The sequence below is a fragment of the Eumetopias jubatus genome, unplaced genomic scaffold (assembly GCF_037043125.1).
Source record: "Eumetopias jubatus isolate StellerSeaLion01/CBP00866 unplaced genomic scaffold, mEumJub1_p1.0 scaffold_17, whole genome shotgun sequence".
Classification (NCBI taxonomy): Eukaryota; Metazoa; Chordata; class Mammalia; order Carnivora; family Otariidae; genus Eumetopias; species Eumetopias jubatus.
The window spans coordinates 41,750,096-41,776,850 of record NW_028274823.1 but is presented as its reverse complement, the minus strand read 5'-3'; the positions used below and the strand labels follow the sequence as shown (position 1 = coordinate 41,776,850).

Genomic DNA, 26,755 nt, shown 5'->3' with positions numbered 1-26,755 from the left:
ATAGTGATTAACATAACAATAAAATTTTTTAAAAAACCACATTGGGCTCATCCTGCATATAAAAAAATAAATAAAAAATAAAAAACACACTGTTTAACATATTTGCAATAATGAAGCTACACCAAGAAAATAATGCAAAATAGTTTTTAAAGTCTTCATCGTATAGGCTTTCATCACAAAATTATTTCTATTAGTGAAAAACGAAACAACTTGAATGCCCAATAGTAACTTATGTGTGTTTGTTCAACTGGCTTGCAGATGTTTTAAATTATGGTTATTAAGACCATGTAACAACATAGATTTCAAAGCAGGATAAAAATGAGGTAAATGCTGTAATTTTAACTGCATATAAAAATACATACAGAAACGTAACCAGTAAGGAAATCTGTTAGTATTATAGCTGGCTCACACTGTAGAGTTGTGGATACTTTAAGATGTTATATTTAAAACTATGTTGTGGTTTTGTTATTTTTATAATGGAAAACATTTAATAAAGGGAAAAGCTGAAAAGGGAATTTTGAATCGTATTTTCGGAGATTTTGGAGAAAGAGTTGTCACAGCTAAGCATTACAAAGGAAAGCAGTGAGGAGTGAAGAAGTATGCTGTCTGCTATGCTTTTTCATGTGAAAAAGAAACAAGCTAGTCCCACTGAATTAACAGATTTCCCTGCTTTTCCACTGACCACTACAAAACTTGCCACCAACATAGGAAAGTCTTGATTAGGAAAAAAAAAAGTTTCCTAAATATATCTTCCTTGATTCTTTCCTTTTAGGCAGTATGAAGTTATGATTGAGTGTGAGTAAACAGTACAGAGAAGGTTCTCGGCTACTATGAGAATTGTCACCACCACTGTCAGTTCTGCCAAAGATCTAGTGTGACTAGGGACACTGTCCAAAGTAGTATTTCAGCTTTGAGATGTACCAAGCTTTAGTTCATACAGAGAACTGACTTCTATTGAGTACTTACTCTGTGTGCTATCTCCTTTAGATGCACAACAACCCTTGCAGTTGGGTCTGGTATTATTCCCACTTTACAGATGAGGGAACCAAAGCTAAGTAAGATGTCCAGGGAAATGAAAAGAAAGAGGCAGAGCTGTCCTGGACCTAGATCTGTCCAACTCCAGAATCTTTGGCTTTTCTCTATGCCAGGCCAGCTCTGCATACACTTGGCCCTGATCTCCTAACTTTCTCAGACAATAACATTCTGTCCTGTCTTCTTTCAACTGGTCTGCACAGGACAAGGCAAGTCCCCCCCCACCCCCCCAGACAGAGTCCCTGCACCTAGCACAGTGCCCGCTAAGGTATTTATTTATTGACTGCACCAACCCATACCTGCACCCATTCTTTCCTTACTCCCACAAGAGTCTGGAAAAGAATTGGACATAATAAGATGGGAATGCAGTCTCATTCATTTACAGCCAGTCAAGAGCTTGCATATTCAGTCTAGAAAGCTCCCAGAACAAATTGTGCATGTGCAGACAAGAGAATACTGCTTTCAGCCCAAGATATTACCTGCCAACACTTAATGATAATATCTGCCCATCTCTGTGGCTCAGTTTTGTCACCTTCCCGAGACTGAATGTCCATTTGCCCTCCTACCAATCCATGCTCTGAGATTCCTGACCTCTAAAACCCTGAATCAAAGCATTTCCGCAGAATCAACTCCACATTTGGGAGCTGGCAATCGGTCCTGAAGTGCGTGACAGTGTGACTAAGAGCATGCCGGCAGTGTTGGCTGCCCTGGCCATGGGCTGTAGGCAGGAGAATTCTGGGAAGAAAGGGGATGGATGGCCCTTTTCTGATTCATTGTGCCTGTATGTGTGGGTATGTGCACGCAGAGAAGAGAGAAGAGGCAAAGAACTAAAAGCCTTTGGTCAACAAAATCACAAGCCAAGGAGGAAGGGAAAGGTATTTTATGGGCTTGGCTGGAGGAGCTGTTGCAAGAATGGAGGGATCCCACAGTTCCCTGTAGATGCCACTCCCTACTTTCTTCTCTCCCTCCCTTTTCCCTTCCTGACTCAGGGTCAGGATCCCTGGTCACCTCCAGTCTTCCTGGGAATCCTTGGCCATGGAGTTAGGTGAGACCAGATTGGAAAAGATGGCCTTTCTCGGTGCTGTTGTGGTCATGGTCTTGATTTTGTTCAGCTTGTCCCGGGCCTGTCGGCATTTTTTCAGGCAATTCGAACACAGATCCTTCTCTTCTACCAGATATAAGTTGTCCAGCCTCCTGATGGTATCTATGAATGTATCTGACTCCTCTGCCTTGGGAAAGGGATTTCGCTTTGTGTTGAGCTTTTTGAGCTTGGGGAGCTTGGAGATGCTCTTAGGGATGCTGGTCAGCAGGTTGTCATGTAGCCCCACCTCATGGAGCTCCTTCAGAGCCCCCAGTGTGGTGGGCACACTGTCCAGATGGTTCAAGCCTAGGTTCAAGGTGCGGGTATTCTTGAGCTGATTGAGCTCCACAGGCAGCCCATTGGTGGTCAGCCTGTTGTTGCTGACATTGAGGTAGAGCAGAGTAGTCATCTGGCTGATGGACTCAGGAAGCTTGTCGATGTAATTGCTGTGCAGGTCCAGCCACCGCAGGTTCTGGAACTTGGAGATTGATTCAGGGATTTTTCTGATCAGATTCCGGCTAAGGTCGAGCTCATCCACATCATTCAGTCTCAGGATACATTTGGGGAAGTTGGTAATTCCCATCTTGCTCAAGTCAAGGCGTTTTCTCCCATCAAATGTGATTTTGATACAATTCTTGGCCACATTGAGGGTGATCTTCTTGCCCTTGGGGCCTTTCCTGCCCTTGGCCATGTTCTTTTAGTAAGGGTGTGTGTTTGAAGAGTGTTGTTCTGATTGGTTGGTGATCAGTTTGAGGGAAAAGTCACAAGAAACTGCTAGATATACTGTGACAAGAAGAGAAAATATGTCTAGTTAGGAGATGACATGAGGGCACTAGACTCCCCCCCCCACCCCGAGTTGTAATGCTTCACTCGCTAGTGGCTAAAGGAGAGAGATGCCTGGACAGACATTAGGGCATCAGCAGAAGTCACCTCGCCAAAGATCTTCAGCAAATTCAGTGTCCTCTTCGGTGATGCAGGGTCGGCTGAAGGATGCTCAATGCCCCTCTGGCTGGGCCATTCCCTGACATATAAATCTCTCCACTGTCCTGGACTCAAACATATCCCCCTCCCCCACCAAGGGGTATGTGTGTGTGTGTGTTCTTGGCTATCTGTCACTTCCCAGACCCTCACAAAAATCTAGTGTTTCCTTACAGTTATTCCATGAGTCCCTAGGGGTGGGACTGCTGAGTTCTCAGAAGCAGCATAGCCTAGATAGGAGGGAATTGGTGGGAGTTAAGAATGACTTACATAGTACATCTCTCCTCACCTTCCTTCTGGACCCAGAGGCACCAGGCAGGCCTGAGCTGCTGTCACTGCAGTGCAACAGGAACAACACAAGAGCGTCTTTCACTCAGCCCGCAAGTGGACATGTGTGCCCACACCTCGCTGAGGAGTGTGGAGGAGCCAGGGTTGAGCCTGGCAGTAAAAGAATGCTGTCTTTTTCTACTTCCTACCCCCTACACTTCCTCCCTCACATCCTTCACACTGCAATTCTAGTGCAGACACCTCAGCACTGAGAGGTATGATTATGTTTATAACATTAGTTATGACTGCTGCCATATGGAGAAGTAGAATGGACAGAGTCATGGGTAGATTCTGGACTCAGAATGCTTGGCTTAGAAGTCTAGCTCTGCATTAAAGAATTTTCTTAAATTTTCAGTGCCATGGTTTTCTCATTTATGAAAACAGCCCCCTTATAGGCTCTTGGGGAGTGTAAATTATCTAAGCTATAAAGTGCTTACAACAGTGCCTGGCACATAGTAAAAGCTTGACTAATGTTAACTATTAAATACTATTATCAGGAACTTCGCACATACTCCTTTTAATCTCCAGTAATCCAGTAAGATCCATAGGATTGTCTCCATTATAAAGAGAAGAAGAGTGAGGCTTGGGAGTGAGGCAGATCTTCGGCTAGAAAGAGGATGCAAACTGTCCTGTCCTGTTCTAGAGACTCTCTTCTAAAACGTGGTGACTCTTGCTTGCTGATTTTCTATTTTGGACCCAGCTCCCACCCTGGACAAAAGCATGCTGTCAGGAGACAGATGCTTGCATTAGCTCCATTTCCCCACAGGGATGAGTGGGAGAGATGCCCTGCAGTTTCTATAGTTCATCTTCCAGGCCCTTTATCAGGAACCAACTTTACAAAACACATGAAGCACCAGCAATCGGGCTATGTGAGTCTATCATCACACATTTTCCTCATACAGTAACCTCAGTATCAAAAGGAAGTGGGTAAAAATTACCTTCCAGGTGCTTACTATCAATCCTGCTATTGCCATTTCTAGCTAAGGTCAGAGGGTCCTACCCTACGCAAGTCGTCCTAGATCAGAGCCTCCTGGGATGGCGATCTCCATAGTAAACCAGTGAAAGTATTCTTAGCTCTCAGCAGCACTGATGTCCCTTCAGGCAGGCCTTGAAAGCTGAACCTGTTCTTTAGAAACAATGAACTAACCATATTCAGGCATAATTGGCTGGTTACCAAAGGCAGTACTGTGTTCACCACTATTGAAGTTTTTATATCACACAACATTGAGGAACTAGAAAGGATAAAGCAGATTAAAAATGAAGGCTGGGTTTCTAGCCACAGTTAAGATGGAATAAGTGCACTCTTCCCTGTTTCATCTATTGAATGCAACTAGAGGTCCCAGACAGAATTCCTGGAGCAGCTCTCTGAGGATAAGATGAAGGATAAAGTAAAAAGATATCTGAGGATAAGATGATGAACAGTATCAGACAGATTGGAAAAGTAACTCAAAATAAGACCAACTTTGCAGCAGTGGTGATGGAAAGATTTATAAGAAAAGCCCCTTTCTATGGCCAAAACAAAGAAAGGGGGTCTCCTGGGTTCATATAGAGAATGAGGGAGATCTCCTGGTGTTTTCCCTGTTTGTTTTTTCCATCCTCTGCTGCCTGAGCCCCAGGCAATCCTGTATCACTAGAGTTAGTCAGGCAGACAGCTAAAACTCTGAGGGAGGAGAACCATTGTCTCTGACCAAACTTCAATCCCAAGGACATGGAGGTTGCTTTTTTCTCTCTACCCTACTGCCACTTGGCCCCAGAGGCAGAAATAGTGGCAAGAAGTATATAGCAGATTTAGAAAATAAAAATCCCAAGATTTCTGTTCAGAAGACCAAGGAAGGAGACCACTCCTAGAGCCACAAAAGGTGATTTAAAGAGGAGGGCGTTTAATTACGTTGTATATGAACTCCTGGACACACCCTGAGATGTCTATGCATGGATAAAACCCTGAACAGCATCTTTAGTACCTAATCCCAAACTGTGAACCCAAAAGCTTTGAACGTTGAGCTGAGAGGTAGACCACTGTACAGGTAGAGGTACTGATTTGAATAGCACTGAAAATTCTTTGGGGCGCCTGGGTGGCTCATAATATTTGACTTGGTTAAGCGACTGCCTTCGGCTCAGGTCATGATCCTGGAGTCCCGGGATCGAGTCCCGCATCGGGCTCCCTGCTCAGCGGGGAGTCTGCTTCTCCCTCTGACCCTCCCCCCTCTCATGTGCTCTCTCTCTCTCTTTCTCGCTCTCTCAAATAAATAAATAAAATCTTTAAAAAAAAAAAAAAAGAAAATTCTTTGACAACTGAATGGACACTGTAATCATAGTCTACAGAATCTACAGAAGGTGTGCCAGAACTTGTAGCCTGTGATTGCCTGCTAAAATACATACATATCAATATCAATAGATAGGTCTATCCTAGAAGAAGGAGAGGAAAAAGTCGTGGTTCAGAACAATATTTGAAGGAAAAATGGGTAAAAACTTTTAACTGTTGATAAAAGAAATAAAAATGACAGAGGCAAGAATCTTAGTGAACTCCAAAGAGGACAAATAAGCTTAAAAAAATCCACACTCAGACATATAATCAAACTGCTTAAAATTAAAAACAAAAAAATTCACATTCACAACTTGCCGGAGAATACATATTATCTATAGGGGCCAGCAATGCGAATGGATGCAGGTTCCTCACTGGAAACCATGGAGGCCAGAAGCAGTGGAAATATATTTTTTCAAGTGCTGAAAGTAAGGAACAGTCAGGCAGACAGTGAATGACGGTACCCTGGATGAATGAAGGCAAAATGAGGACATTCTCAGATGAATGAAAAATAAAAGGATTTGTTACTATAGCTGAGCTGCTGTAGAAGAAATGCTAAGGGAAGTTCTTCAGATGAAAGGGAGATGATATTAGAAAGAAACTTGGACTTGGGAATAGAGGAAGAGCTATGGAAATGGTAAACATCTGATAAATAGACTACTCTTCTCCTCTTAAGATCTTTAAAATATGTGTGACAGTTGAAAGCAAAAATTATAACACTGTTTGGTGGGGTTTTCAATGTAGGTAGAAGAAATACATATGACAACTACAACATAATGGGGGGAGGTATTGGGACCTATATGGTAGGTAAGATTTTTACACTGCTTTGGTAAAATATTAATTCTAAGTAGGCTGTGGAAAGATAAGTATGTATATTTTAATCTCCAGAGCAATCACTAAAACAATGTACAGACAGAGGAATAAATGAAATATATGCATTAAAACGAAACTGTAAAAAAAATTAGAAGTCAAATAATCTAAAAGAAAGCAGAAAAGGTGAAATGGAACAAATCAAAAGCAACTATTAAAATGGTAACCTAAATCCAAACATGTTAGTACTTCCATTAAATGAAAATGACCTAAACACACCAACCCAAAGCATAATTATCAGAATGGATAATAAAAGAACAAGACCCAATTATATGCTATCTATAAGAAATCCACTTTATATAAACAAAAGTAAGTTAAACTAAAAGAATGAAAAAAGACATACTCTGCAAACACTGAAGGGAAACTGGAGTGACTTTATTAACATCAGACAACATATATTTCAGAGCATGAAAATTTACCTGAGATTAAAAAGAATACCACATAATGATAAAAGAGACACTTCACCATGAAGGTATAAAAATACTAAACATATATGTACTTAAGACCAGAGCTTTGATAGAAAAGAAGCAAAAGCTGATAAAATTGAAAAAGGAAATGGACAAATCTATAATTAGAGGTGGAGACATCAATATTTGTCTCTCAATAATAAATAAAACAGACAGGGCTTCTCAAATTTGGCTCTATTGACATTTGAGGCCAGATAATTCTTTATTTTCTTTGTTGTTAGCAGGGGTGGGGCGGTGATGGGGGAAAGCCCTGTTCCATGCATTGTAGGATATTTAGCAGCGGAAAGCCAGAAGAGTCTATGCACTAAATGCAAGTAGCTCTCCACTAGTTGTAACAACCAATAATGTCTCTAAACATAGCCAACTCCTCACTGGGGTGCAAAATCGCCTCCAGATCAGAATTGCTAATATAGAAGAACTGAACATTACCATCAATCAACTGGATCTAAGTAACACTTAAAACATTCTACCTAAAAAATAAAAAAAAAAAAAATTCTACCTAGCAGCGGTATACACATTCTTTCCAAGTGCACATGGAACATTCACAAATATGGACTATATTCTTGGTTATGAAACAAACCTTAACAGATATAAACAAATTGAAATAATGCAATATTTTCTCTGAAAATAATGGAATTAAATTAGTAATCAATATGAGAATGATAACTGGAGAATCTCCAAATAGTTAACAAACCACATATTTATAAATATTCGTGAGTCAAAGAAATCTCAAGGGAAATTAGGAAATGTCTTGAACTGAAGAAAAATGAAAATAGAACATATCTAAACTTATGGTATGCAACTAAAGCAGTGATTAGAGGGAAATTTATAGCTTTAAATGTTCATACTAGGAACATTTTAAAAAGGAAGAAAGGTCTCAAACCAATAGTGTAAACTTCCATTCAAAAAACTAGCAAAGAAGAGCAAAAAAACCTAAAGCATGCAGATAGGGTAAATAATAAAGAAAGAGAAGAAATCAATAAAATCGAAAGGAAAGAGACAAAAAACTTGTATATTCCCAGCAATAAATAATTGGAATTTGAAATTTGAAAAATAATAAACTCCAAAAAATAAAACATTTGTGTACTTCACATAAGTAATAAAAGTGTACAGGATTTCTATGATGAAAAAAACACTGACAAAATAAAGCAAAGAAGATCTGAATAAATAGAGAAATATAACATGTTCATGAGTTGAAAGACTCAATATCGTTAAGAGTCAATTCTATCCAAATTGGTCTAAAGATCAATTCAAATTCCAGCAGGATTATTTGTATACATGAATGAACAGATTTTAAAATTTATATTGAAAGGAAAAGGAACTAGAAATCCAAAAAATTCTGAAAAAGAAAACATAAAGTTAAGGGATTCATGCTTCTAGTTTTAAAACTTACCATGTAATTACAACAGGTGGTATTGGTGAAGTGACACATACATAGATCAGTGGAATAGAAAACAGAGTCTAGAAATAGAGCCACACAAATATAGCCAAGTGGTCAAATGATTTTTGACAAAAGTTCAAAGGAATTCAATGGAGAAACAATGAACTTTCCAACAAATAGTGCTGGAACAATTGGTTACCCACATACAAAAAGAATAATCTCAAACTATTGAAATTAACTCAGGTAAACTCAAAATGAATCACAGATATGAATGTAAAGTGTAAAACCAGGAAACATCTAAAAGAAAACATACAAGAGAATCTTCATAAGCTTGAGTTAGGCAAAAGTACAATCCCTAAAAGAAAATATTGACAAATTGGACTTCCACAAAATTTAAAATTTCCGCTCTGTTAAAAAAATCAAGGATAAAAAGACAAGCTACGGAATGGAAGAAGATATTTGCAAATCACATGTCCAACAAAGGACTATTATCTAGAATCTATAAAGAGCTCAAGGTCAACAGTAAGGAGACAAACAATACAATAAAAAATAAAATGCCCAAGAGATTTAACAAGACTTTTCACCATGGAAGTTATATGGTTGGCAAACAAAAAGTTGCTCAACATCATTAGTCGCTAGGAAAATGCCAATTAAAATCACAAGCAGATACCACAACACAGTTAGTAGAATGTCTAAAATAAAAAACAAAAAAACCCTTAAAAATCAATATATTACAAAGATTTGGTGAGGATACCAGAACAACCAGAGCACTCATGGGAATTCAGAATGTTACTCCGAAAAACGGTTTGGCAATTTCTTATAAAATGAACTGTATACTTACCCCGTGACCCAGCATTTCCCCAACTAGGTAATTACCCTAGAAAAACAAAAATTCAGGATCACACAAAAACTTATGCATGTGTGTTTATAGCTGCTCTATTCATGATTGCCAAAACCAGAATAAAACAACCCAAAGACCTTTCAGTGGGTGGATGGATAAAGAAATTGAGGCGTATCCTTATCACGGAACGCTGTGAAACAGAAAAGAGGACAAAACTATTGATACATGCAACAACTTGGATGCTCCTCCAAAAGCATGACTTTTTGTAGCCCACTTAGCCCTGTCTGCCCAGTAAAGGGCATCCAGATATGTACCACGTGGCATTCATTGCTCTGGTACATGGGCGTATCAGCACAGGGAACACCTCTGCACAAGGTGGCGTGTCAGAGAAACTACCCTACAGCACTTGAGTTGGAATCTTAATTTAAAGAAAGGTGGGCCAAGAGCAAGGGATCCTGTGTTCTGATCTTAATGTTTATCAGTGACTTTTCTGCATGGTAAGTTGCCAGATTTAGCAAATAAAATTACACTTTCCCAGCTAAATTTTAGCTTCAGATAAACAGATGATTTTTAGTATACATGCGCCTCCAAACATTGCATAGTTCTGTATTTTATTTGGCAATGCTATCCCATGGGCCTGACCAAATATTTAAGTTTCCTTTGTTCATGATCCTTGTGTTAGTCCTTCAGGACTAATTTAAATCAAATCGATGCGCTTATTCCTGCATTCATTCATTTGTTCACTCACCAAGTAAGTAAATTGAGGACCTATTAGATGCTACACAGGTGAGCAGTAAAGAGGGCCAGTCCCCAAGCTCAAAGAACTAAAATCTAGATTGTTACTGATTCTCCTGAGCTCCCCAGAGTTTCTTACATTCAAGATAAAGTTCAGCTCCATGAGAGACGATGGACTCTGAAAAACAAACTGAGGGTTCTAGAGGGGAGGAGGGTGGGGGGATGGGTTAGCATGGTGATGGGTATTAAAGAGGGCACATTCTGCGTGGAGCACTGGGTGTGATGCACAAACAATGACTCATGGAACACTACATCAAAAACTAATGATGTATGGTGATTAACATAACAATAAAAAATTTTTAAAATAGTGCAGAGCACGCACACACACACACACACACACACACACACACACACAAAGATAAAGTTCAGCTCAAACACAATAAGCATGGCCTAGAGGGGCCCTGGATGAGAAGGATGCTTCCAATAGACTCAAGACCCACCCAGGTGAGCCCTGCTGAGCCTGCTCCCCAGAGCCCATCCACACCCTGATAAGAAGCCCTCCAGCTCTGATGAATGATGGGAAGGTAGCAGCATGGAGCTGCCCACAGACTACCTCTCCATTAAAGAGCTTCTCTCCAACAGGCCCTTTGGCTCCGAGCCTGCTTGTGAATTACCGGCAAGGCAAAGCAGGGGCTAGGATAACGCACTCCACCTCCTCCCCAGCACATCTCGGTCCCCAGTCAGCCCCAGGCCAGATGAAGCATGATCAGCCCCCACCCCCTTTACACATCTTCCACCTTACCTGCCTGGGGACCTTGCTCTTGGTTATGGAGAGCAGGTGTTACTGTATTTGCTCAGGGTTCGTGAGGACCCCCTAAGCTGCTGAGTACCACTGGAAGCGGACCAGTGCCAGAAGCCCCCTAAAGACCAGGAATATCCCTTCCCTTAGTCAACTCGGAAGGTCAGCATCCTGCCCAGTTCTGCCCAACGAGTAGGAGAACAAGTGTGGGCAAAAGAAGTGTAAAACTCATGATCTTTTGATTCAACAAAAACTGGTTAGATGGTCTGATACTATCAATTCACAGAATCCTCAAATGTCAGAATGGGACCAACAACCCACACAAGGGAAGCTGGAAATCAGAGAAGGAGATATAAATTGATAAATATGGATAGATGGGTAGATGGATGGATGGACAGACAGATGGACAGATGGATGGATGGATAGACAAATAAGAGATTTCGTATCATATGAATAGCTGAGAAGCCCTAATACAGGAAGTTTTTAAGTGTACTGGGTCTTTTTGTCTTGAACAATTGGTTTTTATACTTTGGAAAAACTGGACCGGTTGATTGACTCTAATTTCTAATTAATTTTTCTATCTAGTCATTGTGAATCAAACAGCATGGTGGGACACCCCATGGATATCTAAATTAAAAATGTAATGGCAACCTATATTTTAATGCCATCAAAATATTTGCAGGCATTTTTTAGTTGTAAAGAGTGTTATCATCACTATGACAATAGAATTTATCTTGTGCCTTGCACTCATGTGTCTTTGTATTTGTAATTAAGACTGACTTTGTATATATCTGATATCTTTAACGTCTTGCTAATGTGATCTCACAATAATTATTTCACTCTTTTGACTAATGCATTGAGATGCAGGATAGACACACTATAGAACCCAAACCCCAAAAGTCACTGCTGTTTCCCAGCCAGTGTTTGGAGCTAACTTCACAGCAAGCTTCATGCTGTACGAGTGAGAAGTATCTTTTGCTTGTGGGCCGTCTCTTAAGGGGAAATGATGTAAACTTCCTTCAATAGAATCACTCATTCCAAAGGCACTGCATTTATTCTCTCTCCTGACTTTCATAAGACCCATTCACCGGACATGTAAGAGGCCAGCCTCACCTCTGCCGTGACGGCCCACATGGCTTCCAATCATTCCCTGTGCCCTCCACCCCTTCCCCAAATGTGCTGTACCTTCTCATAAGCAGCCAGGTGGCAGGTGGAGATGTGGGTGGTCACCATGGGGCCGTCTGTGGAGAGCATCTGTCTGGAACCTCTGGCCAGGGCTCTAAAATAGGCACTAATATTTGACTTTGGGCACAGTCTGCGCTGGGGGAAAGAACTGCCATTTGTCCAGTGCCCACTCTGGGTGAGGAACTGTGCGCTTGTCTACTTTACAGTGTTAGCTGGTTTCCGGAGTATAGGCTCCCTGGGGGTGTAAACATGAAGTGCTTTTATTTTTTCCATTCCTGCCCCCAGCTGTGTTATGTTGAGCCCCTCTTTCCTGTGGACAGAAGGACAGATTGCTAGGAAAGGGATAAGGGACAGACTAGAAGCAGAAATATGTCTGTGGAGCTCACAGAAACAGCTCCACCAGACACGTGGCAGAGTTGATGGAGAGAGATGCAGACAGCAGGTGTGGGGTCTTAAAGGGACCCCATGATCGTGAGAGTTTTCTGACATCAAGATCAGAAGATCCACTCCACATCATTCACTCAGGTGACAGGTACCAAAGTAACAATTGCAGACATGCGGCTGGGCCCTTCCTCTGTCTGCACAGCAATGATGAAGTGTCATTCCTGTCTTTATAATAAGAGAATTGAGGCTCAGAGAAGTCAAGTGACTTTCCCAAGGTAACACAGCACAGCACAGCCAAAGCAAACCTAGTTATGTCTGATACCAAAGCTTACGATCGTCGTGCTGTACTATGCTGCCTTTCTTTTTTCTTTCTACTGTTGACTTTGCTCTAGCAGTAGGAAATGCTTATCCTGGGGGGCACATGGCCAGCCCCCTGACTCCAAGGAGAAGAAGGCATTCTGGAATCCTAGCATTCCCCGCGCGAAATATACCTGGAACAGAAATTAAAGCTGCTTGTCCCTCATGTCCCCAAAAAAGGTGTGCCGCTGGCTTTGGAATCTGTTGTCCCTCAGCCACACTAATCCCCCAGGCCTCCCAGGTGTGAGCTTCTTGCCACACTGAAGGTGTCAAGAATGTAAAGATACAGGTTTTTCATCCAGCATGGCTGGCGAATGTTAGCCCACCGCCTTCCCCAGGTGCTCACCAGAGACTCGGGGCCCTCTTCTGCCCTGGGGGGCTGCTGGCTATGTAGGGGCGCTGAGAGGCTGTATGCAGACCACCAGAAGTTTGATTTTCACTGTGTGGGCTCACTGTAAAATCTAACCCCTGTAAGATGCACGTCCGATCTTCCCAGACAACAGGCCATCCCCACATGTCAGTCATATGATGCTCTCCACCCCCTCCCCACCCCATACAGGCATGCTCAACCCTTAGAGGCACATCGTGCCTTCTCCTTCACAAAGGCACCTCCCTTTGCCATTTCATTCTGTCCTCACTACTCTTCTTAGAGGTGGGAATTTTCCTCCTACCCCAAGATAAGGATGCCGTGGGGTAGAGCGGGGCATGAAGTAGTTTATCCACGTTCCCACAGCTCACCTTATTCTGGGTGGAACGTTCTTTCCGTGATAATAGAGCTGCAGCAGAGTGTCTGTGTGGAAATCATCAGGTTCCCTCCATGTGGCAGTTATCTGGTTAATCGGATCAACACAGCTCTAACCACCTTCCTGGGCTATTATGCATGTATAGCTCTGTCTACCCTTAATATTATTTACTTCTCCATCCTGAGCACCAGTGTGACTCTGCACATGTGCTGCTGGGAAGTCGTTATCTGTCAAACTGCCCCCTTCCCCTGGCGGATAATAAGAATTCAACTTTTATTTGGAGCAAAAGTTCCCAGGGGGGTCACATGGCCCAATAACAAAAGATTATGATTTCTTACTGGTTTAATAGCATCTATTTTGTAATTCTGAATGTACTGTGTTTTAATTGGATTTGTTAAAGGAACAAAAGGGAATAGGTGCCTTACAATTAAAATAAAATATTAAGATTATTAGTTTAACAGACTAGAAATGCCTTGTTCATCAGCGAACGCATTCAAAACACACAAACCAACCTCCACACACAGGAAAGCGGAAGGACCAGTCAGTCCTTGCACCTGGAAACCTCAAGAGATGAGCGTTAATCCAATTTCAACCAATGTGATTTAAATACTGCTACTGCCAGATAGATGTCATTGCATTTTCTCCTCACAGCCTTGGCCTCCCCTGCAGGTAAGGCAATGGGCTCTGAAAAGCAGCCTGGAAGGGTGAAAAGTACAGGCGCTTTAGACCCCTCTACCATCCGGGGGACCCTGGGCGGTCCCCTGAGCCTTACTGAGCTTCAGCTCCCCCTTCTGTGAATAAGATCATGAAAGTGGCTGCTTCTGAAGGTTGGGTGAGGGTGAGTGAGCCCTGGAGGCCTGTGTGGTGACTTTTGTGTGTTGGGAGAGGGGGAAATAGTGGCATCAGGACAGCATAACTGGTCAACAGTGGAGCCAGGACTCCAGGGTTCCCATTGAGCAGAAATCTGATTCAGGCTCCACAGCCCTGCGTCCTTACTATGGCATCTCTGCCTCGCCAGGCGCAAACTTTAGATTACTTTATCCTGGGGGACAAGGCGACATAGCTCCTTGAGGCACAGGACCCCCAAGATTGCAGAGATGGGGCTCATCCTTCACAAGTGCCCCACGGTGTGTGCATTTCTTCTGTACCCCGTCTGGCCCCAGGGAGAACTTGCTGAGGGTGAGCATGGCACGGACCCCTGGGTGCCCTAGAGGCGTACACTGGCAGGTACCCTGATGTGGTGCCCCCATCTGCTGTAGGAAGGCCCCCAGCTCCGAGGGGGCTATAAATCCTCCCACTGTGAAGCCATGAGATACTGTGAAGAGGAACCCCAAAGATCAACCATAAAGGGAACAGTTGAACTTCCCGTGGCCCTTTGGATTTATTCATTCATTAACAATAGGTTAACTGCATATATATATATATATATATATATATATATAAAACTGCATATACATATACAACTGATAACTGCCATGGATGGGCATGGTTTTATACAGCAAGCAACATGAAGAAGGAGAGGAACAAAAGCAAAGAAGTGTACAATGCCAGGTGGCAATGAGTGCTAGGAGGAGAACGTTGAGACAAAAGAAACAGAGATGGTGCTTGGGGGGGGTGCAGGGGGGCATATGCTTCTGGAGAGGGTGACCAGGAAGGACCTCCTTGAGAAGAAGACATCTGGGCAGAGACTGAAGGAAGCAAGGATCCAGGGAGATGGGGAGAGGGTTCTGGATAGAGGAAACATCAGATGGAAAGGCCCTGTGGCAGACGGGAGGGGTGGGACAAGCCCAGGGGAGAAGGAGGGGGGTGGAAGGAGGGAGAGAAGAAAGGAAGGCAGGCAGGCCAGAGGCACAATTTAAAAAAAAAAACAAAATAAGCAAAAAAGAATGATAGCAGACATGATCTGGCTTATTTTCCAAATGATGCTCTGGCTGTTGTGAGAAAAATCCCCAGGGCATGTCAAACCGAAGAGAGAAAGCTTGTCCCTACACTTCCACCAAGGCCATCAAAGAAAAGCCCGTGCCCTCTCCTCTCTAATTTCTACCTGAGACAGGAGGAAACCCAGCCTCCTGGCTGGCATCAGCCATAGTGTGGTACTGGGCTGGTACCTCGCTGTGAAGTGTGTGCTCTCAGATAGGGTCTTGGATCCACCAGGAGGCTACCATGTGCAGGACCCCTTACGTGCAGCCCACTGAGTGGGAGCACCAGGGGGCCGGACGTAAACCAGACATGGCAGGGAGGGATGAGAACTGTGTCTGCCATGGGTTCCCGGGGGGCCGTGGCCAAGCCACTTGCCTCTTCTCTGTCTATACCCCATACCTTGGTGATCTCACCTAGTCTCATTGCTTTAAATACACTAAGGACTCCCCAACTTTTGTGTCTTGACTAGACTTCGCCCACTGATCCCAGACTTTTGTATCCTTCTGCCTCCTTAACATTTCTACTTGTACTATGTAAAGACACCAAAACACATTGTGTCCAAAACCGAGCTCCCTGTCCACCCGCTGCACCCACAGCCTCCTCTGGCCAGGCCGACAGCAAAAGCATCTCGTGTGTCAGGCCCCAAGCTGTGGCATCACATTCAACACCCCTTTTCCTCTTAGGTTCCGTGCTGCTTGCTCTGTGCTCAAAGTGAATCCAGAATCCTACCATTTCCCATCACATGCCTGGGCACCACCATGGGCTGAGCCACTGCTGTTTGCCACTGGGCCTCTGCGGTGGCCCCCTAGCACCTGTCTTCACCCCATGCAATCTGTTCTCGACATAGCAGCCAGGGGATTTCTGTTACCACAGCAAGTCCCACCCTGTTACTCCTTGGCGCACAGCCCTCCAGTGACTCCTGTTTCACCCAAGTAAGGGCTGGACACCTTCTAGTGGGCCTATGGCCTAACCCACCACCACCTCCCTGAGGGGGCTCCCCACCACTCGCCCCCACACTCACTCCACATCCGCCACCCAACCCGGCCATTCCTCTAACCTGCCCCCACAAACTCCTTTTATGGCCTTTACTCCAGCTCTTTCATTGTTCTGGAAGGTTCTTCTCTCAGATATTTACTTGACTGACCTGTTCAACTTCTTCAAGGTTATGGGTAAAATTTAACGTCTCAATTCAGCCTGCCCTGATCCCCCAATTAATGATGCAAACTGAGCCCAAGCACACCCTAATCCTCCTTGCTCTGCTGTACTTTCTTCCATAACGCGTAATCACCTAAAACTTATTTTATAATAGGCTTACTTGTTGTGCTTACTTTTATTGTCTGTCCCTTGCTCTCCTCCCCAAACAGACTCTAAACTCCTAGTGCCTGGCACGCAGGAGGCCCTCCGTCAGTCTTGGTTAAATGAATGAATTCTAGGTCATCTCAGTTCCCATGACCTCAGAAAGGGGTCAGCTTCATTGCAGATTCCACAGCTTTCAACAACTGCTGTGGAATCCCTCTTGACCCACTGTTTTCCCACCTACTTTGAAAGGGCTTCTAGAACATGCAGACTATTTTTAAGGGAGAGGTCTGTGGGGAAAAGTCGTCACTTTCACACCAAATATTAGTCACCGAGTGTGTACCCAGCCCTGGGTGGGACACCCTTGAGGACAGGAAGACTTGTCCAAATAGATGGATACAATGCATGATGAAATTTTTGGCTGTGAGATTAAGTGTGCAGGGAGGCTGGGAAGCGGGTTAGCAAGACAACAAATGAAGTTTTAATTGGGTTAGGCCAAAGGGAAAGAAGCTTCCAAAAGTAGGAATGAATGAGAGCAATGGGATCAAGCAAGAGGTCTGAGGAGATGCAGCTAACCTTCGGGATGAGACTCCCTCATCCCCCCACTCCAGCTCACCAGGCAGCTCAGATATCACTGCTAAGAACCTCTTTTCAAGAAATAAGAACCAAACGTTCTGTGTAAATATGTTTATGGCAGTGCTATTTAAAATAATAAAAACAAATGGACACAATCCATATATCTAACAATGGACAGTTGATGACTTACTGTCTAGTCACAGCATGAAATGAATATTCAACAGTAACTAAAACAAAATAAAAACATCGTTTTCCAAGAAATGCTGAAAGGAAACATTTGGAGATAGAATGTTATGAGGAAAACATTCTGTGCCCATATGACCTCGGTGCCCTCATGAGCATGCACAAACACCTCAAGAAAAAAGATGGAAGAACATCCAAATATTAGCAGAAATGCCCTCCGGAAATTATGGTGTTGGGTTATTTTTACTTTCTTTCTTAAATGTCTATGTAGTTTCTAAGTTCTCTGCATTGGCTACAAAATCTATGTCTAATCAGGAAAGAAAGTTACAAACACATTCACATGCACGTGCACACACAACACACACACATCTACTTCCTTTTCAATTGCATGAATTCTGTAAAGCCACTCATGTCACCCTGTTTAAAATAGGTGTGTGTGTGTGTGTGTGTGTGTGTGTGTGTGTGTGTGTGTGTGTGAAAGAGATTTTAAAATAGTGAGCATATTTGAGTCAAAGAGGGACATCTGAGAAAATATTCGCTGGACAAAGATGAGAAGGAACCACACATATAGAGGGCCACGGGCCTGGAGGTGGACCAGCTGGGCTCATCTCCTGACTCCCTATTTCCTGCTAATGTGTCACCAGCCCCAGTTCCCTCAGGTAGAGTGGGGCGATGAGAGGGTTGTATGGGAGAAAAAGGTCGGGGGGGGTGACAGGTGCTTAGTGAAGGGGAGCTTTGGTGACGGGATGGCAGCCGTGGTGCTGGTTGTTAGTTGAGAACCCCAACTCGCCCAGCCACAGTGGCAGATGGAGGTGGGGGAGCACCCGAGAGGCGCCTCACCAACTGCAGACATTCAAACTAAGCCGGAGGCAGCCCCATGCTTGGCCATGCTGGGAGGGTGGTGGAGTGGGGGAAGGAGGGAGGCAGCCATTCTCGTTCCCTCCAGAGATGTTCCCTCAGAGCCAGCCAGCCCTCCACCGCACTGAAAACCCTGACCCACCACAGACGACTGTGATGCACAAACCACATGGCCTTCTATGTGTTGGCGACCCAAACTAGGCTTCAACGTAGGGGAGGATATTTATGTAAACAGTGGCTAACGTTTGTCCATCCAGAGGGGAAGGCCACTGGAAGGACCGTGGGCTGATTTTTATTTATTTTTTTTATTTTTTATTTTTTTATTTATATTTATTTTTTCCGTGGGCTGATTTTTAAAGGGACACAAAAGGCTGGTTTGGGGCTCATTGCTTGTATGTAAGGCACCTGTCTTTTGAAAATGCTGTGGCTTCTAATCTTAATTTTTTTTTCTGTAGAAATATTCCCTAAATTCAGATTTCCCATGCCTCCTTGAGTCTTTATCGGGCTTACCTGAAGTTATTTACTGAAGCATTCAGCCCTATCATCAGTGAGAGAGACCCCTTCTCTGACTCTGGGCAGCTAGATGTAACCTGCTGGACATGATAGGAAAGATCAAGGCAGGCAGCAGCACTGTGTTTAGGATGGAGCAGCTCTGCACCTTAGTGACCAGGTATTAGCCAGTTTGTCTGCTTCCTTCCTGTTGTGTATAAAAGTACTTAATAGAAGGCAGGCACACGGGCAGCAGGGAACACGGGCGCTTTGAGGCCAGTAGAACTGGGCTCCACCCCACCTTTACTGCCAGCCTGATTTTAATCCTGAGCTCAGTTTGCTGATCTGCAAAATGGGTCAGAAAAGCGCAGCTTGTTATGAAAAGTAAATGCGGGGATGACTATACATTGAGTGGCCAGTGTGTAGCGGCTCAGTGAGTGGTAACCTGGCTCCCGCAGTCAGTGCCTTTGTGATGGTAAATCATGCTGGTCGATCCACCAAACAGCACCATAGTGATCCCTTCCCTGCAGTGAGTAGCCCTAGGACACTCCCCACTGGTCATTAATACCAGATGTAAGACTTGTGGAACAATCTTTGCGGATTCCCAAGGACAAAAGTCTTTGCAACCTTTTAAACACAAATTAATAATAAAAGATAAAAAACATAGTAGCAATTAGAAGGTATGATTATACCTTTGTCCACTGTTAACCTCTAGAGCTTGCTACAGCCCAAGCTACTCACTTGCTCATTCATTCATTCATTCAGCAATCTGTATTTGAGTCATTCTATAGGTCAGGGTCAGGCCGGAAGAGATGCAGTGAACAGGATAGACATTGCTGGACTTCTCACGAAACTCCTCTTTTAGGAGAGGCAAATCAATCGATAAAAACAAACAAAAAGACCTAAGAACATTTCAGTTGGTGTAGACGCTCTGCAAAAAATCAAAACCTGGTGGACGTCAAAGGGAATGCCAAGAATCAGGGAGCGAATATTGGGGAGGGGGTGGCCTAATTTAGACCAAGAAGGTCAGGGAAGTTCTCTCTGAGGTGACATTTGAGCTGACACTAGGACTAAGCCACACAGGAGGATTTGGGGAAGAACACCCCGGGGTGGGGGTTGCACCAGGTGCAAAGTCCTACTGGTGGGGAGAAGGGAGATGCCGTGGGGGCTGGAGCAGGACCAGTAAGGAGGGGGTAGAAAATGAAGACAAAGAGCTTGGGAGGGCCTGTTTAGAAGTTTAGAAGCATCACCCTGGCTGCTGGGAAGTCTCCAGAGGTAGAGAAAGAAGAGTAGATGAAGACAGCCACTTGCAGGCAGCAAAAGATAGTGTAAACCAAGAGGGTGTGGAGGGGAAGGATGGCGCACAGTTACCATGTGTGGTAGAAGCAGAATCAAAGGAATGGTCGTCTGGGTTGCATGTGTGGGTCAAAGAGAAAACGCAGGCTGACGTTCTAGCAGGCCTGGCGTTTTCTATACATGGTTCCTCTTTTGTGCTGAGTGCTAATTTTATGTCCAAGTGCGTTATGTGTATTATCTCACTTGGTCCATCCACCCCACTTTACCGATAAAGCACTGAGCCTCCAGAGCACGTCCTCTGTCAAAGTCACACGCTGGTCAAAGCAGAGCCAGTATCTGCTCAGTCTTGTCTGTGGGCTGAACTGCCCCTCGGCTTTTCCATGAAATTTGATTTTACAATGTCCAGTGATAAATTTGGCTCTCTGGACTGACAAGGAAGCTCCTGACTCGTGTTTTCCAGACACTAGCCTCAACAGAGCTAGATTCTGTGGCACTCTCATGCTAGACCAGGTCAAGCCCCATCCTTAAGACTCACCCATCGCAGCAAAGATAGCATGCGTGTGTGTTATTGGACCTAGCTCTGGGGGCTGAGATGAGGTCTGTGACGTGAGACTGGGAGGAAAATGGAAGTTGGCAGTGAATCGAACTGGCAGTGGATGGAAAGGCTGGTGATGGATCGTGCGGCCGGGGAGCCCATCATGCCTGTCTGGAGGGGCGCAGGTTTCTGTGCACACCTTCTGTTCTAGGGATACCAGGGGCCAGGAAACATCACCCAGTCTGACTTTCCCATCACCCAGGTGATGGCTGGAGGGAGAAAGCATGAAGTCACCATCACCTCTTGACAGCAACAGTAGGAGACCCTTGGGTCCCCAAGAGGAAATTGGAGCCACCAAGCACTTGGCCCTAAAAATCGGTCTCTAGACAACCGTGGGGCTCAGGTGCTCTGCAGAGTGGGGAGTGGCTGTCCCAGTACTTCCGTCTCCCCTGCAGGCTCAGGCTCAAGCCCAGAAGGCATGGGAGTCACAGACCAGTCGCAGCTCTGTCTCTCCCTAGATATGTGACCTCGTACACATTTCCTAACCTTTCTGACTCCCCATTTCATCCTGCAGGAGCTGGTGTTCAGGACATGGTTCACATAACATAACATCCCATATGGTTCATAAATATATTGAGAACCTACTATGTGCCAGACCCTTTGCAAAGCAATAACACTGCGTAGTTGTTAACACATTTGAATTTAGTTCCTGCTTTCAGTGTATGTAGATTATATGGACCACCTACTATAGGCTAGACATTTTACAGACATTATAAGTAATTCTTATAACCACTGATGTATTGATTTTCATCTCCACTGGATGGATATGGCAACTAAGGCTCAGAGAGGCCAAGTAGCTTGCCCAGAGTCACAAAGACTGGGAGTAGGAGCACCTACCTTTTCCTGTTACACCTGTCATGGAAATAGGGGCATAAGGCATGTGTTCTAGTTTGTTCTTGAAGAGTCTCTCCTTGCAAGGCCCAGCCCAGCCCAGGACTTGACTGCTTGTTAATGGGTCCCAGCATTCAGGGTAGCTTGTGGCAAGGGTTTGCCTCCAGACTTCTCAAAAGATGGATTGTGCCCCCCAACCCCCACCATAGTCAGCAGTCATTAGGCCCCAGCCTCCTGAGTGAAGAAGAGCTCCCACATTCCACTTTCTTTGGGGGTCAGTCACTGGTGGGGTTAAGAAGCAGTTCAAACTCCATAGTCTCCCCCTGCTTGTGAAACAGCAAAATGCTCCAGACACAGACTTTGGAAAGAGACCCAAGCATGACTGCAAAGCCCCACAGATTCACACACCGTCTTTCCCAAGGTGGCCCATGGCCCCGGGCACCCAAGAAAGGCCGGCTGGGTCCCCAGCTAGGGCCCCTGCTAGTTGCCCTTCCAGCCTGGGGCTCTGGGCCAGCTTCCTCTTCCCCTAAATAATGAATTAGCTCATGTCTGGGGTTTGTAAACAAAGCACACCGAGAGAACTAGCATTTCCAAAGTTGCTTACTCAAAGGAGGAGAGCAAAAAGCAGAGTTTGTTTGGCAGAGTTCAAGTAAATCGATAAATGCAAGGTCACCACCAGAGAAAAACTTACCCCCGTTCCTGCCGGTTCCTCCTCCTCAACTGTGAAACTTTGTCACCAGGCAACAGGAGACTATGGGACCTGGAGTTAATTAGCATAATCTTGACGCTAGCCTGCAAGGTGAGAGAACACAATAGGCGACAGTGTCTCCAGGATACCGCTATGTGGCAGGGACGCCCGGGCCTGGGCTCCTCCCGCTTCTTGCAGGGGGGGACTTTCCTCCTGGCCACCCCCAGCAGCGCGGTGGGCACTTCACCACCAGGCAGAGCCAGCTTGCCCTGGCCACGCCAGAAGTGGACATTGCTAACAGGGAGAAACAGCTATGCTTGCCCCTTTTAAGGGACAGATTACCTTACTTCTATATGAAGCATTGAGGGAGTCCCACGAACTATCACTCGACTTGTTGTTTATCCAAATAGCTTTTTCAGTTCTTTGATCTGTGAGAGAGCTCTCTTTTATCTGTTTATTTGAATTTAATTATTTCTTGCAGTTTTCTCTTGGTGCCCTTTTCACGCTATGAAGTCAGAATGACCATAATGCCTGTAAAAACCATACAGTTTACATAGTCATTTTTTTTCCTCACTTAATATTATGTCAAATGCTGATGTGTAATTTCTAAAATCTACCTTTCGATTGAACGTGTAATACTGAATCTGGTGGACTGTGCTTTTCCTGTTGTTTCCAATTTGGTGCTATCATGAATAGGGCTGCAACAAATGTATTTGTACATTTATCATCTTTTTGTTCAGTGTTTTTCTTTAAATTAAATCCCCAGAAATTGAGAAGATCAGCAAAAAGTTACATATGAAAACTATTATGCAAATAATAAAATAACCTCGTAGAAAAATTTGAAAATGCATACATAGAAATGAAGAAATAAATATGCTCTAAATTGCACTACCCAAATCAAGTTGGAAATAAGTAAGATAATTAGCAAATAAATAATTTGAACTACAAAATGAATCCAAGCACTACACATTTTGAAAAGTACAAAAAAAAGCAAAAGGAAATAGTTGAAATTAAAAAATAAAAATATGGCTAACCACAAAAACTTCAAACACATGGATACCACCACTGTTTTGTTTAATGCAAAACTAAAAGAAAACAGGTCATTTAATTTAGACAATAAATGGATTTAAAATAATTACCAAATTCAGATAAGTAGAATATTAAAAGTTACCTGAAGTCCTATGACCCAGTGTATTTCTAACTAGACTATTCGTAAAAGTACATCATTTAAATTAGAAAATAAATAATGTGAAAATTATAAAACACAGATAAGCAAAAATAAAATCAATATTTTACAGAAGAAAATGCACAAGAAGATAAATACATTTTAAAATGCAGATATGTAAAACCTCATGAGAATTAAAGCCGCTCAATTTCAGCATCTGGAGGTAACATCCTGTTCTATACCCTTCCAGACTTTCAATGCCTCTACAGCTTCATGTTTATCTCATGGGTATGCAGTAATAACTTGGGAGACTTCACTAATGCTCATTGTTTAACTCCAGAGGTACACAAATTACTAATTTGTCAGGTAACTGCCTTCTAAGTCAGCCAGAACTAAGGTTTTTGCTGTTGTTGTTTTCTGTTTACTTTTGTTTTCTTTTCCCCGTCAGAGGAAAGAGCTTGTCTTGTGAGTCAGGGCCCTGGGTCAAGGTTTAGTCTGGGCGGATGCTTTGCACAGCCCAGCGTGTCAGGGGCTCACGGATCCCTGCTCTGTGCCGGCTTGGGGTGAACTCCCCTTGGCTTGACGCCACTCCCTTGCCCCACCCATCCACTTCCTCATCTGTATGTGAAGTAATGGCTGCTTTCTTGGGTCACTGTGGAAATTAGACAACGGGTAAAAAGTCTTTGCAATCTTTAACGTGTGATAATTATTGGCATTATTATTATTAGGTCTATGAGTGAAGGGGATGGGAGATACAGGCTTCCAGTTACAGAATGAATAAGTCACGGGAGTAAAAGGCACAGTGTAGGGAACACCATCAGTGATGTTGTACTAGAGCTGTATGGGGACAGACAGCAGCTACACTTGTGGGGGGCACAGCATAACGTCTAGAGATGTTGAATCTCTGTGTTGTCCACCTGAAACTAACATAACACTGTGTGTCAACTGGACACAAATAAATAAATAAATATATATATATATATAAATTAAAAAAAGAAAAAATCTGTGTAGGAGTATACACATAAATTCTCAAATGAAATAGGACAGAAGTGGAAATGGAAACATAAAACAAACACGTAAATAAAACAAACAAATAAAAAGTTGAAAACTATGACTCACCTCTGGTTAGATGTCTTGGCACTGCTGGTAACGGTGTCCTTTGCTGGTAGTAAGGGAACGATGGATCTTCCTTGGAGCTCATAGCCGATGAAATGAGAAATGGGATGGTGACATGCCTCTATCTTCTGCACACCATTCCACCTGGGGGCAATGTCACAAAAGGCCACCAGTAAAATTCTAGAACCCTCTCTGAAACGGAAAATGACCCAGGCTGTCTCTCATTTCCTGAACTATAATAGGTACATTTTGTTCCCTTATTTCCTGCTCCCCTGTCAAACTTACAAAATAAAGTAGCAAGACTAGCGAGCTTTGCCATACTAACTCCACATCCTTGTAGCTCGACCTCCTCAGGAAGGCTCAGCACATGTCCTTTCCAAGGTGGTGACCCCCACTGTCTCCAGCCTGGGCTCTGCCCGTGTTTGTAGCCTTCAAAGCACCCTGCCTTCCAGAACTGGGATAGGTGGCAGGCTCACAGACTGAGCAAGAGAACCAAATCTTCACTTGAGCCTTTGCGACCTACAGCAATAAACTTGACTGTGTTTTGCTTCTGTTCATTGTAACTATTGTTTGCCTAGATAGAGTGGACGCAATAGATGATTTCTCTACTGGGGGTGGCAAGTGGGGGAGAGGTGAACCCCAGCCTGGGAGCTGCATTCTGTTTATAAAAAACCTACCAAGGAAAGAACTGAATGAAAAGGGATGGGAAACCTGAGACAGAGTATAGGCTGACAGTGCTGTGGTGGGAAGGTGAAGGGGCACTGCCCCCGCGAGGGCCCTTAGGCAGCCAGGCCTTGTCCAGACAGATGGAGGCCAGAAGGACCCTGGCGCAGTGCACGTGAGTAGAACATAAAATGCATGTGGGGTAGCATCTGTGGGCACCTGAACGGGACAAAGGAAGAGGTAAGGGATGGAAAGAGGAGACATGATGTGGTTGGGTTTGGGGGAACATCTTGAACAAAGGTCTTGAGAGCAGAAGGAGAGTCTCATGGGGACGGGGGGCGGGGGGGGAACAGAGCTGGGAAAGGGACCAAGGGATACCACAGAGGCCAAGGAACTGGACTCTACAAATCCGTGCTGAGCAGAAGCAGCATTTCACGTGGAAAAAACCCCTCCCCGCGCCCTTGCCAGCATGACATCTTGTCGCCCTTCTAAACTTTTTCCCACCACATTGGTCAAAAACGGTATTTCTTTGGTTTGGTTTGTATTTCTTAATTATATGTGTAGAAATCTAAATCAGTACAGCCTTTTAAGAGGACAGTTTGGCAATATGTAGCAGACTGGAAAATGCTCGTACTTTTTATCCCACTAGAACCGCTGTCAGAAATTTCTCTCACAGGTACACTCCCCAAGTACCCAGAGATTTGTGTCTGAAGCTGGTCACTGAAGGGTCATTTGTGAGGACCAAACCCATCCCAGAGGCAGGCTCAACCAGTCCCGATCCATCTGTACAATGGGGTCCTGCTGCTGTAGAAATGAATGCTGTAGAGCGATGTGAGCTGACTCCACCCTGCTGCGAAGCCAGTGACAAAGCACAGATGGGGTTATGCCACGTATCGCCAGTTAAAAAACAACAACGATATAAGGACATAGACAGGCATGGGGTAAAACTATTCTGGAAACCGTTCACTGTGGCTACTTCTTGAGTAGGAGTGATAGTTTGGAGACTCTTTTATTCTGTGGCCTTCCACATTTTTTAAACTACGTCCATATATTTTAGTCACGTGTCAGTATATTATAATCATGTATATTACATGTACATGGGGAAAGCAGGCTGAGGCATAGCTATGGGAAATCTGGTGTGGGGTTGTGAGGCTTGAGCCCGCTTCTGCAAGGCCCCAGGACTTCCCCACAGGCCACACATAAGGCAGCAGTAGAATATTCCAGCAAAAGTGACTGCAAGAGCCTAACCTTCAGGAGGGTAGTGTGGGGTCAGGCAGAGCTTAGATAATAATCTTTTCACCCCACTGGGAGAGCTGCTGGATGCCCTGGTCCCACAGAGCCCCAGAAATTCCCACTTCTCTCCTCATTTGTGCCTTGAGATATTTGGTCACCGTCGTCGTTTTCTGTCCCACAGGAGATACCCTGGCTCCGACAGGACCATGCTGCAGAGGTGGCAGGTATAGTGACCCCCGTAGAGGACTCTTAAGTCTGAGGAAACCCCGTGGGAAGGCAAATCAGAAATAGCTCAGGCCCTAGTGATGGAGAGACAAAGCATGTGGGTGACTTGGGAGGGATCTTATTTTTTAATTTACCAAAA

General features: G+C 44.1%; 2 protein-coding genes across 13 annotated transcripts in view; one reads left to right on the top strand and one right to left on the bottom strand.

Moving 5' to 3' along the window:
- Nucleotides 1-22,715, bottom strand: part of LRRC18 (leucine rich repeat containing 18) — a 28,164-nt gene extending 5,449 nt beyond the window's left edge. Inside the window, exons 1-4 of one of the 5 annotated variants that reach the window (XM_088020238.1) lie at nt 22,557-22,715; nt 22,218-22,318; nt 9,280-9,315; nt 2,041-2,896 (exon numbers count right to left, since the gene is read on the bottom strand). In XM_088020238.1, the coding sequence (XP_087876364.1) occupies nt 2,041-2,804 (764 nt within the window). In that variant the 5' untranslated portion in view covers nt 2,805-2,896; nt 9,280-9,315; nt 22,218-22,318; nt 22,557-22,715. Of the gene's footprint in view, nt 1-2,040; nt 2,897-3,265; nt 5,545-9,279; nt 9,316-11,998; nt 12,072-22,217; nt 22,319-22,556 lie in introns of those variants that run through there. The other 4 variants (XM_088020237.1, XM_028098644.2, XM_088020239.1 and 1 more) reach the window with 4 other exon arrangements.
- The window catches only part of WDFY4 (WDFY family member 4), a 295,199-nt gene that overhangs the window by 227,565 nt on the left and 40,879 nt on the right, over nt 1-26,755 (top strand). For all 8 annotated transcript variants that reach the window (XM_028098639.2, XM_088020233.1, XM_088020234.1 and 5 more), the window contains exon 48: nt 26,573-26,615. In XM_028098639.2, coding sequence (XP_027954440.1) covers nt 26,573-26,615 — 43 coding nt within the window. The remainder of the gene's footprint in view (nt 1-26,572; nt 26,616-26,755) is intronic.